Source organism: Pseudocercospora fijiensis (assembly GCF_000340215.1).
Source record: "Pseudocercospora fijiensis CIRAD86 unplaced genomic scaffold MYCFIscaffold_5, whole genome shotgun sequence".
Classification (NCBI taxonomy): Eukaryota; Fungi; Ascomycota; class Dothideomycetes; order Mycosphaerellales; family Mycosphaerellaceae; genus Pseudocercospora; species Pseudocercospora fijiensis.
Window position 1 is genome coordinate 3,005,034 of NW_006921536.1, and position 12,051 is coordinate 3,017,084.

The 12,051-nt window shown below is 53.1% G+C and overlaps 5 protein-coding genes across 5 annotated transcripts in view; 2 read left to right on the forward strand and 3 right to left on the reverse strand.

The window, feature by feature from the left end:
* Positions 1–530: 530 nt before the first annotated feature.
* Positions 531–1,040, reverse strand: MYCFIDRAFT_30096 (carbohydrate-binding module family 50 protein; the record flags this gene model as incomplete). Its single annotated transcript, XM_007928741.1, has 1 exon — positions 531–1,040. One exon carries the CDS (start codon positions 1,038–1,040, stop codon positions 531–533), a length of 510 nt encoding a protein of 169 aa, XP_007926932.1.
* Positions 1,041–3,115: 2,075 nt separating this feature from the next.
* MYCFIDRAFT_165276 (uncharacterized protein) lies at positions 3,116–4,962 on the forward strand. Its single transcript, XM_007929356.1, has 3 exons — positions 3,116–3,272; positions 3,325–3,716; positions 3,768–4,962. The coding sequence occupies exons 1-3, from the start codon at positions 3,236–3,238 to the stop codon at positions 4,854–4,856; spliced, it is 1,518 nt and encodes a 505-aa protein (XP_007927547.1). The 5' UTR covers positions 3,116–3,235; the 3' UTR covers positions 4,857–4,962.
* Positions 4,963–5,340: 378 nt separating this feature from the next.
* On the forward strand, positions 5,341–7,400 carry MYCFIDRAFT_215584 (uncharacterized protein). Its single transcript, XM_007929357.1, has 2 exons — positions 5,341–5,611; positions 5,719–7,400. The coding sequence occupies exons 1-2, from the start codon at positions 5,497–5,499 to the stop codon at positions 7,131–7,133; spliced, it is 1,530 nt and encodes a 509-aa protein (XP_007927548.1). The 5' UTR covers positions 5,341–5,496; the 3' UTR covers positions 7,134–7,400.
* A 264-nt stretch (positions 7,401–7,664) lies between these two features.
* On the reverse strand, positions 7,665–8,465 carry MYCFIDRAFT_77595 (uncharacterized protein; the record flags this gene model as incomplete). Its single annotated transcript, XM_007928939.1, has 1 exon — positions 7,665–8,465. One exon carries the CDS (start codon positions 8,463–8,465, stop codon positions 7,665–7,667), a length of 801 nt encoding a protein of 266 aa, XP_007927130.1.
* A 1,669-nt stretch (positions 8,466–10,134) lies between these two features.
* Positions 10,135–12,051, reverse strand: part of MYCFIDRAFT_104967 (uncharacterized protein) — a gene marked incomplete at both ends in the record, with an annotated part of 3,918 nt that continues 2,001 nt past the window's right edge. Inside the window, one exon of the mRNA XM_007929358.1 lies at positions 10,135–12,042. Within this exon, the coding sequence (XP_007927549.1) occupies positions 10,135–12,042 (1,908 nt within the window). The remainder of the gene's footprint in view (positions 12,043–12,051) is intronic.

Here is a 12,051-nt window from a genome sequence, read left to right on the forward strand (position 1 = left end):
GCTGCACCTAGACTGGGCTTTGGCCCGACTGACGTCCGTCTAAGGTGCAGACAAGGAACTTATGGCTCACCTGCACCGCCGCCTCCTGGGATCATGATCAAGAGCGACGGTTTGCCTTGGTAGCAGTACCTTATACCGCATCTTTCGTTCCGAGCTGTCGCAGTGCTTAAGATTGGCGTCATCTTGGGTGGTCTCGGGCTGTCGATACGAACTTCGAGCTTCAGTTTTGTATCCAGATTGAATATATGGTCGTGGACCTGTCCGGTATTGTTCATATATAATGGGCGTCCGATGCCATTGGTGCGTGAACTCGGTCTACTTTCGGGACTGCACAAACGCCTGCGCAATTCAGCGCATAACAGAAGCGCGATGCCTGTGGGGCGAGAATCGGCAACCCGAAGCTCTTGCTAGAAATCATTGCTGTGCTACCTATCCACGCCTGATTGCTTCGCTCAATTGAGCTTGGTGAAGTCCACCTGCCGAAAGCAGCCGTGGTCGTCCAGCGAAACGGCAAGAGCCAAATGCAGCACCTAGATGATCATGACCACTCTCTGAGCCTCAAATGTCGACTTCGGCAAACAGATCATCTGTGCAGGCAGCAGCTCGTTGCAGCTCATCTTCGGGTTTGCCATATTCAAAGCATCGACTGTCGTCCCATGCTCATCCGCGATCGACCAGCAAGTATCCCCTTTCTTCACAGTGTATGTCTCCAATCCATCCGCGCACTTGACACCTGGCCGGCCTCCAGAGTTGACGAGCCAAAACACCGCCATAAGAACCACAATCACAATGAGAAACCAAGGAGCCATGAATCTCCAGTCTTGGTTGCGGATACTAGGAGGGACACCTGTGCTCGATCGCAGAGCGGCTTCGGGGTCCCGGTGCAAGCGACCATAACGATTGCCTTCCTCGCTGTACCACAGCGATCCTCCAGTGTCGCGAAATGTATATTGCTGGGTATCGGCATCGTAGGCAACTCTCGTCATGCCTTCTGGCAGGCGCTGCTCGTCGGAATCGAGGAGTTGGTAGCGGCCTGGCATGACGGCGATCGTGTTGTGGTTCTCGAAGTAGACGTTCGGTGACTGTGTTTCTCTTTTGCGATGTTTGGATCTGACGTGAATGGAGGAGAAGCTGGTATGTGGAAAAGGTTCGTCTGCATCACCACGGAACGCCGGCCTGACAAACTGAAGCGAGTACAGCAATCATGCAGCAGCAAGCTTGGTCGCGTGCAAACAGCAGACAGCGAGGCATGTTCGGTGTAGCGCTAGTCAAGGACAACAATGTACTTTTTGGGATACGGCTATAATAGCCAACAGCCTTGATGCCTTACGTGGGGGTTCACTTCGAAGGCTTCTGCTACGTGAATGAATGAATTGGACGAAATTTACGACATATACGACACTTTTAACACACATTTACGACGACTTTTTAGACAACAAAGATGCTAATAGCCTCCGGCGGAAGGGGCCTATATCTCGCGCAGAATAGCACCCCTGCGCCTCGAGTATACCTTACGGACGGGTCCCCCCTTCCTACGGTCGTTCCTCCCTACGGAGGGACCCCGCCGTCCGACGGTCTCGGCTAGCGGGGGCCCCTACTATTCTTTGCCCCGGAGTAGAGGGGGTAGGGAGGGTAGAGGGCGGGGCGGACAAAAACAGCGACAGCGAGGTCAAATTTCTCGGCCAAAATGCCGGAAAGGGACCCCTACGCGAAATATATATACCGCGTCTGCGATATATATCGTCCTACGCGTCAAAATTAGCGGTAAAAGGGAGGAAACTTACGGTAGCGAGGTTAATGTTAGAGAGAGGAAGAACGCGACGGAAAGATGTATATATATAGGAGTAAACAAACACCCCCACGCAGCCCGATTTGGACAAATTCCTGTTGGCTATTATAGCCATTTTCACTTTTTGTCATGCACTTTCGAAGTGTTTTGCACTCACCTGGTCGCCGGCAGCTTGTCGTCGCCAAGACAGACAAGGGAGCCACGCGACTGTGTGGGCCGTCAACGATCTTCTTTAGTTTCAACCCGCTTCTTCAGTCCAGCTCCTTCATCACCTGCTGGCCTTTCCAACGGACTATCCAGCATCAGTCAGGCTTTCGGCTGACTCGTATCGGCGGCCGTCGGCACGTCAAAGCAGCCAGTCTTCCGCGGAGTCTTACTACGGCTCCTTCACGACGGCGAGCAAGAACATGCGAAGTCTCTTGCAGCGGCCCTCCGCGACCATAACAGAGGCATTATCATTGCGAGTACGATGACGATGACCCTGGCGACACTTTCTCTTTGATATCGCGGGGGCTCTAGGCTAAGCGATGCGATCACAGTGCGTGGTCAATTCGCGTTTTGCACACGACTACAGCAAAAGAAATGCAAAGCAGATGCGTCAAACAGCGACGAGGCTGGACCCATCGTCTCTAGCTCCAGACTCTACTTCTCAGTGTCGAAATGGTACCACTGTTCCGGTACAGTGCCGACTGACCTTGGACAAGCTTGTGTTTGACGAGTGGAGAGGAGCGTTGGCCGGATTGCTCGAACAAATCGAGTAACAGCCAGCCACCCACATCGTCACCTTCGTCCCACCACACTGATAAGACTCTGTACGCTGACATGGCTAGAGCCAGTTCGCACGCGACCATACATGGGTCCCTGCATCATTGCGCTAGCTATGGCTGCTCTACGCCTCATAGGCCGTCTCCGCCCACTGCCCTTATCTCTCGAGCGCAGAGGCACAGAGTCCAGGCATTGTGAGTTGACGCCTCGATCTTGAGACTTGCAAAATTCACAGACAGTTGAGAGGGCAAATCTTGCCGGCCATCTCATTCTACCGTGTCATGCCATCTAGAGGCCTTTCCTTTGCTTGATCTTATCTCCTCGGTCGGGACGACCAACGGCATCGCGTGAGTGGATAAATACTGCTGTCGGCATCGCACAAGATCCTAGTGTGCACGACTGAAACATTTCCCACTCGGCCCATCACTATCGACAATGGCTGCGAGCGACAATAAAGGCTTCTACAGCGAGAAGCAGGCCTCTCCAGCTTCATCTGCGGTTGAACCGAATGTCGGAAGTGGCCAAGTAGGCAAACTCAGGAGCCGACTCCCAGGCTTCAGCCTTGAGGTCCGTCAGGAGCCAAGTTCTTTCGCAACCACCAAGAGCGCCTCCAATGCCGACTTCGACCCCATCCCACCATCGAAGCGAACATGGAATTGGGGCGCATACGTTGCATACTGGATGGCTGATGCATGGGCTGTCTCGAATTGGGAAGTCGGTATGTGATGTCTGAAGCATCACGCGTGCAGCACAGAACTGACACCTCAAAGCCTCCTCCATGATTAAAGTTGGTTTGAGCTGGAAGATGGCAATTGGTGCCTGCGTCCTCGGCAACACTCTCATGGGCCTCGTGATTACCATTAATGGTCGCATGGGTGCTACTCTCCATACTCCATTCCCGGTCCTTGCGCGCATGCCTTTCGGATACTACTTCAGTTACTTCGTTGTCCTCTCGCGCTGCGTACTTGCCATTGTCTGGCTCGGTGTCCAGACTACCACAGGCGGCCAATGCATGGAGGTTTTGCTCACAGCAATCTGGCCCAGCTTTGCGAACATCCCGAACCACATCGCAGACGGTGAGGGCATCACGACTGCTGGCATGGTCGCCTTCTTGCTCTACTTCCTGCTCCAGCTGCCGTTCCTGTGCATTCCTTACACGAAGGTACATTTCACCCAAAACATCGGCTGAAGCCCTTCCGCTGACATGAATCAGGTACAATACTTCTTCGCGTTCAAGTCTGTGATTGCACCGATTGTCTTCTTGGCTGTCTTCGGCGACACCCTTCGCAGGGCCGGCGGAACCATCGATCACAGCACCGTCATCACTCAAGGTACCACTGTCAGCGGCTCAGTCCTTGCCTGGGCTTTCTTCTCCAACCTCAACGGAGTTTTGGGCAACTACGCCACTCTGGGTCTCAACATTGCTGATTTCTCCCGATATGCCAACAAGCCCAGCGCGCAAAATGTGCAAGCCGTCGTCATTCCGATCATCTTCACCATCGTCGGCCTCCTTGGAATCTTCACCGCTGCCTCCGCTCAGACGGCGTACGGCGAGGTGATGTGGAACCCAATCAAGATCATCAATCTCTGGATGGCATCTGGATCTCACGCTAGCCGCGCTGCTGCTGCCTTCGCTGCCATCGGTCTGATCATTGTCACTCTTGGTATCAACATTTCTGCCAACTCGATCAGTGCCGCAAATGATCTCATGGCGTTCTGTCCCAAGTACATTAACATCCGCCGTGGTCAAATTCTTGCTGCCTTCATTGGTAGCTGGGGTTTCGTCCCGTGGAAGATTCTTGCGTCGGCTGCCAAGTTCCTTGCTTTCCTCGGCGGATACACCATCTTCTTGGGCCCAATGACCTCCATTCTCATCTGCGACTACTTCATCGTTCGCAGGGGCAATGTCTCCGTCCCAGACATGTACAACTTCCACGGCATGTACCGCTACCATCCCAAGCTCGCAAGCAACTGGAGAGCGGTCCTAGCTTTCTTCATCGGCTGCATTCCACCACTTCCTGGCTTCGTCGACAACATTGTCCAGGCAGGTCATGGTACCACGAGTGTTTCGATCGGCGGTCAGCATTTGTTCGCGATCGGTTACATTTACTCTTTCTTTGCGGCAGGTATCTTCTACTGGCTGTTCAATCGCTTTGCTCCACACAACGAGTCGATGATGGATCATCCAGAGACTGGCGAGGACATCATCGCCCAGAACGATGCCCACAATGTCGAGGAGCGACGAGCAAGCTATGCTGAGGGTCACAAGCCAAGTCTTGTGGCAAGAGCTTTCCAGGTTTAGACGAGTGATACCCATGATGTATATGACAGGATGATTGGTTGTAAAAAGATTTCTTTTATTTGCGGTAGATAGATACGTTGTAAAGAATATGCACTTTGCAAAAGCTACTTCTCTTGACGTCCTTCAGCTGTGACTTCTAGTGCAAAACTGCGCACGATATTTCTGATTCGATAGATCTCAGGATCGGGGGCCCCGAAGCCTGCTTCTTCAACGAAGACAATGCGATCCAAGTTCTTCTGGATTGACGGCCTTGAAATAGTGCCCGAGCAGATAACGCTTTCCTTGCCTGCAACGCTCAGATGAGAGTGACAGCCTGTACTGATACGGAACTTCAAGATGAAAGGTGGAAGTTGATCGTCGTCGCTGCATCAGTTCTTGGCAAAGGCCTGAGGCATCAGAGCTTGCCGAAGTCCGAAAAGCTTAATCCGAAAAATGAGCTTCTCGAATTTCTCGCCGCAAGCTCTCGACCTCCAGCAAAGGATACAATTGCTATTTCAAAATCGGCTACAATCAGGAACCTGACCGCATTGCTAGAGAACATCTGCATTGCGGCAGGCTACGCTGACCAAGCCGGACATTTCTAAAGAGGAGGCTCACTTCTACTGCCAAAAAATTGAAAAGGAGCGCAGATACAGCAAAAATGGCTATGGTCAAGAAGGTCGATGAGGAGGATGAGCAGATCATCAAGCCGGAGGCAGCAACGCCCAATGTCAACACCAGCGACTGGCCGCTGCTTCTGAAGAATTGGGACAAGCGTAAGTACACAGCCGTAGATAGAATGTCTATGGGAGCGCCAGCGCCAGCAGCGAGCAGGATGGAATGGGCCACACGATTTCGACAGCAGACTGACATACTCTCACAGTCCTGGTCCGAACCGGCCACTTTACACCCATCCCAGCAGGTTGCACGCCTTTGAAGCGCGACCTCAAGTCCTACATTTCCTCCGGTGTCATCAATCTCGACAAGCCGTCTAACCCATCCTCGCACGAAGTCGTCGCATGGCTGAAGCGCATACTGCGCGTGGAAAAGACTGGTCACTCGGGTACTCTCGATCCCAAAGTGACAGGATGTCTGATCGTCTGTGTCGACCGCGCAACAAGACTAGTCAAGAGTCAACAGGGTGCTGGTAAGGAGTACGTCTGCGTTCTCCGACTGCACGACAAGCTTCCAGGTGGACAGGCACAGCTTGCACGGGCCCTGGAGACGCTCACTGGTGCGCTTTTCCAACGACCGCCGCTCATCTCTGCTGTCAAGCGACAGCTTCGTATCCGTACCATCCACGAGAGCAAGCTGCTGGAGTTCGACAACGACCGACAGCTTGCCGTGTTCTGGGTGTCTTGCGAAGCTGGTACATACATCCGTACTCTCTGCGTACATCTTGGTCTTCTCCTTGGTGTTGGTGGACATATGCAAGAGCTTCGCCGTGTGCGATCCGGTGCTATGGACGAGCAGGACGGCATGGTCACGCTACATGACTGTCTCGATGCTCAGTGGCTCTACGATAACCAGCGCGACGAGTCATACCTCCGCACTGTCATTAAACCCCTCGAAACTCTGCTGACCACCTACAAGCGCATTGTCGTCAAGGACTCCGCAGTCAATGCAGTCTGCTACGGTGCCAAGCTCATGATTCCAGGCCTTCTACGATACGAATCAGGTATTGAAGTGCATGAAGAGGTTGTCCTCATCACTACCAAGGGCGAGGCCATTGCGCTTGCCATCGCACAAATGAGTACTGTCGAGCTCTCTTCATGCGATCATGGTATCGTTGCCAAGGTCAAGCGCTGTATTATGGAACGTGATCTCTACCCAAGAAGATGGGGAATGGGACCAATTGCCACCGAGAAGAAGAAGATGAAGGAGAGCGGCAAGCTTGACAAGTTCGGACGACCAAACGAAGCGACTCCAGCTTCGTGGAAGCAGGAGTACAAGGACTTCAACGAGACTAACGGCGTTGAAGGCAGCGAAAAGCTCAGAATACAACCCAAGACTGAAGCCCAAGCAGCAGAAGGTGCCGCCGTCAAGGAGGGCATCATCGGCAAGAGCAGCACACAGACAAAGAAGGAAGATGTGGAAATGGCCGAGGCCGTCCCAGCTACTGGTGCTTCAGCCGGAGAGCTCGACACCAAGGAAGTCAAGAAGGAGAAGAAGAAGCGCAAGCATGACGGTGAAACAGCTGAAGAGAAGGCCGAGCGCAAGGCTAAGAAGAAGGCCAAGAAGGAAGCCAAGAAGAAGCGAGAGTCGGCAGCCGCTGACGATAGCGACGACAGTGACTGAGCTGGTTCTTGATTCTGATTGCTTTCTGGGATGTGTTCAATTTTGCGGCCAAAGGCACGGCGAATGTTCGACTACTATGGTATGCTTACTTCTAGCGGCGCTACATGGCTCTGTGTACAGTACGCTATCGCGCATAGGCGCTGGTGGCGTTCTTTGAGTTTTGGAGAGACATGGCGTTCAAAGAAGATGATTTACGTGTTCGAGGACCTTAGATACCAGGAAGGTGGATCGAATGGAAATGCAAGAATAAGTGTTGGACGAGATCAGTTGATTGCTTCCCATTCCAGAACGATAAAACTATATGATTACAAGTCATGCCTCTCATGAATGAACAAATATGCTCGACCGTGATGTGATTGATGTAAGACCGTCAGGACCATAACTATGCATGCATGCTTCCCTCCTCCCTCAAACACCTGAGCTAATGAACGCAGCAAAGATGCAAACAATCTCTCTCTCTCTCTCTCTCTCTCTCTCTCTCTCTCTCTCAACTTCCCCTCGATTCCTTCCTCGACACACCATTTCGTTCATTTACCGTCTGTAAGCCTTATGCGCCAAAGTCTCATTCAAAGTAATCGAATCCACACTCTCCTTGTTCCGCGCATGCGAGCCTTGGCCTTTCCTCTGATGCTTCTCAGCCATGACGTCCTGCTCGACGAGATTGTGCAGCACACCCGTCTTGTTCCTCAAATCCGGCGGGTCCAGAAGTTTCCAGAGGGAAGATAAGTTGCGCTGGAGCTTGGGTCGGGGATGTTTTTTGGTGGCTTTGTCGTTGATCTCGGGGCCATGGCCATTGCCGTGTTCCGGGGAGGCTGTGGTTGAGGTGGGGGATGTTACAGGAGTGATCTTGTCGATTTCTGTTTCTGGTGGGGTGGGGCTGAGTGGTGCGGCGGCTTGGGGTTTGGGGGAGGTTGAGGGTGTTGTGGATTTCATTTGGAGGACTGGGACGGAGTGTGAGCTGAGAGTTCTGGCTTTGCAGGTAGGGCAGATTTCGGGGACTTGGTCTGCTGCTGGAGGGGTGGGCGTGCTGTCGGCTTCTTCCAGGGGAGGGCAAGTCTCTGAGTCGACGGCGGGTGTGATGGTAGGTGATGTTGCAGCACTCTCGACGGATTCTAAGACTGATGTCGAGGCGGAAGTGGCTTCGCTGGCAGTGGTGTAGGCACTCGTGGCACTACTTGCACTGTCTCCTCGCTTGAGCTGTGGACTATTAATGACAGTGCCAAAGAGCATGGAGAAGCGTGGTCTGCCCACTTTGTTCTTCGGAAGCTTTCTCGTGAGGATTGGTGGTCCAGCAATAGGAATGATTGCAACTGCTTCTGCTGTGGAGGCCATGTCGATGTTTGATATATGTATAATGAGATCTGAAGCCGGGCAGGGAGGCGATTGCCTTGTCGTGACAGTATGACAAGTTCCCGGAGGTTCGATTAGATGACAGGCAGAGGCAGGGTTTGCCCCCGGGTCTATATATCAGTGCACGAGAAAGTGGGAGGTGTGGACTCAGCACAGCAACGCCAAGGGCGCAAAAGGTGGTTGGAGCACGCGCACGTTTTACGTGGCACGCTTACCGCCCGACGCTGCCCATCGTCTTTGGGCTCCTCGATCTCAGCCTGAGCGTGGAATCTTGTACACGAGCGCAATTGCAATTTTGACGCGGCTTGATGATGCGCCAAAGTTGGAGCAGACGACTTGGACGTATGCGAAAAGGCAGGCAAATTTGGTGCAATGACCCGACCCGTGCGAAGCCGACCAGCACAACGATGTGATGTCTCTGAGGAGCGAGCGAGCAAAGAGTGAGCGAAAGTGAGCACTCGGGACAGACAATATGCGGTGCGGGTGTGCACGAATGAGGCTGCTTGGTGGTGCATAGCAGTATTCTATGCCGACACATTCGCCGCGTGAAGCTGTGCTTGCTGCAGGATGACTGCAGATCTTGCTTGCTGTCACTGAAGAGTCCATGGTGCTGCTGAGCAGGCAGAACTGGTGCCTGCGTTGTTACGTGCGAATCGATGGAAGTTGGTCGTTATTGGTGACGAAAAAGGCAATGGGCAGGGATCACCTAGCATCTTCGACGCTCGACAGTTGGCAGGACATGTTCGGCCGCGCCGGGATGTGGATGGTGGTGTTGTTCTAGATGCCTCGCGGCCTAATAATAAGCGACAGAGGCTACCAGGACTTGTCGTACAATAATAATTGTACGACTGCAGGGAGAATTTGAGAAAGAACGAGATGAAGTCAATTTGAAGATCCCTGCTCGATCGCATCGCAAGCAGAGCCGCTCGACACCACCTCACCCTATCATCTCACGAATCTTCTCGTCACCCAGCATGGGTAAAGGTGGACAAATCGACCTCTACATAGACTGCAGTACGAAGGATGATGGCCGAGAAAATCCTGAAAGGAGGGAGCGATCCGAAGTACAAGAAAATGCTGACAGACGAGACGACAATGCTGGTTGAAAAAGGGGCATTTGGCGCACCATGGCATCGAGTCACGAACAAGCATGGACTGGAAGAGCCATTCTTTGCCTCAGATCGGTAGGCCTTCACACGAGATTCGGAAATTTCACATCGTACTGACAATGCAGGTATCATTTTATGTGGCAGTTCCTGGACGTAGCGTTTCAAGATATCGCCATATTGCCGCCCGCAGCTCAGTCACAGTCAAAGCTATAGAGCGTTGGACACTCATGAGAACATATTAGTTTGGAAAGATGTCTGCAGCTCACGAAGGCGTGGAAAAGCAAAGCGTAGCTGATCCGAGGTGGATAAGGTATGATGCTCCTCTCTCAGCACTGCAAGCAAGATAGTGTGGCCTTCAAGATTTCACGGATGACCTCTTCAAACGATTCTGTATCATTGCATCTGGTCATCTTGAAGGACGCCAAAACTCCGCGCTAATCTACAGTGTAACGATGCATTAATCCCAGCGCGAGCCTGTATTGTACAACAATGCCCTTTTCTCTATCCATTTCATTCATTACAAGGTATAAGTTCCGTTAAGCGCACTCCCACTCCGCAAACACGCACCATCTCGCACTGCGATCGGCGAGAACAAGACCTCTCCAAGTGCCTCGCTCGCCAATCTTGATGACAGTCTCCCAACTCGTCGTGAGACCCATGTCCTCTTCGACATTCCGGCTAGTATGCTCTTGCTTTCTTGTCAGGCGGATGATCTTCTGGCTCGGAGACTGGATGGCGAGCTTCGCGGGCTTCTGCTGAGCGGCTGTCATGCCGCTACCAGAGTTTGAGCTGCCGGACTCCGACCCATAATTGGAGCCGACTTGAGAGGCATTCATGGAGATCATGCTCATGGCGCTTGACGGACGGACAATATTGGCAGGGTTGGGGCTCTGAGGACGACCATTAGTTGAGGTGTTCGTGCCCCAAGTATCAGGCGAAAAGCGAGAGAGTGACGATGGGTGCTGCCGCACGCAGAACACGAACGTGTTGTTCAGCGTCAATCGTCCGCATTGCGGTTGTGCAATGTAAAGGTCATGCCTCTGCGCGTGAGGAGTTGGGTGACGTGTCACGAACTCATACGGCGGGTTCTGCCCAGCGTGAGTGAGTGGCAGCGCAACAGCCATTGCGTGCGGATTATCCTTGATCGAATGCATCAGTCCGCGTTTGCCGGCATAGATCTTGAGCACGCCATGTCCTTCTTCACCAGGCAGCAAAGCTTTGATCGTGAAGCGCTTCCGCCCTCCAATCCACTCAGCCTGCGCGAAAGCTTTCTTGGTGACGATCTCGCCTGTCTCAAAGACATCTCCGTCACCATCCTGCGCAAAGCCTCGTGCCTCTGTCTCAGCAATACACTCGACGTCTTCCGGTACGTTGACATGGAGATGCGTCATTTCGAGATTCTCCAGATGCAACATGCTTGTGTCAAAGCTGAACATTTCAACATTGTTCCTGAAGTACGCAGGACACGCACATGGCAGAGCGACCAGGACCTGGTGGTCCACTGGTGGTACGACATGTTGCTGTTCGGGCAAGAGAGGTATATGCGTATAGCAGATCTCTATTGGTCTCGCAAGGAAGTACCACGATTCAGCGACTTGTGTACTGGCAGCGCTGTAAGCACTCCGGCGAGGATGGGTCGGACTTGCAAGAGCACAGTCCATAATACGCCATTCGCCATCGACGATCACAGCGTTCCAGAAGTGATTCGGACGAGCAATTGTGTCCAGGTCCAAAGACTCGCCGGGTGTTTTGAGGTAACCGCGCACGACCTCAGAGTGCAGGCCAACAGCGTTACACATATCGCGAACAACATATGCAATTTCCTCACTGCATGCTCGCTTGGTCTGTATCGCTCGCCGGGTATCAATCTTACCTTCATAGTCGTCCTCCCAAGTGATGCGTTCCGACACCCAAGTGAAAATGGCCCGCAACCGCTGGACATCGCTGCGATGCGGTCGGCAGACATAGTTCTGAGCCAACGATGCTGCACTGATCATAGGCGGCACATTCTGCACGAAGCGAGTACTCTTGTCAACTAGCTGGAGGTTTGGTAGATTGAAGTCGGTCGGCTCTGTGATCGGAAGGCCGTCCAAACTCTCGTCACCTTCCACGAGGTCGTGAAGCTCATCAATGGGACGTAGAACTGGTAAGTCATGCATCTCGCATCGCTCTGCTCTGTCGTCCCGTTCTCGTTGACTCAGCGAGTTTGACCGGTTGACATCGCGACGAACCTGCATCCAGTCTCCGCCACCGCCCAGACCCATGTCCCGCGCTACAGAGCCGGGTGCAGTCTGCGGCCTTACACCAGTGCCTCCTTCAATTGCAGTCGGGCCGTTGTGCCCGATAATGCCCTTCACTGGACTTGCTGACCGACTGCCGGCACGGCTTTCAGGTCTGCTTGCAGTTCCTATGGTAGAGCGCGCATTTGCAGCGCCGGTTCTGGGCGTGGTCTTGGCAGT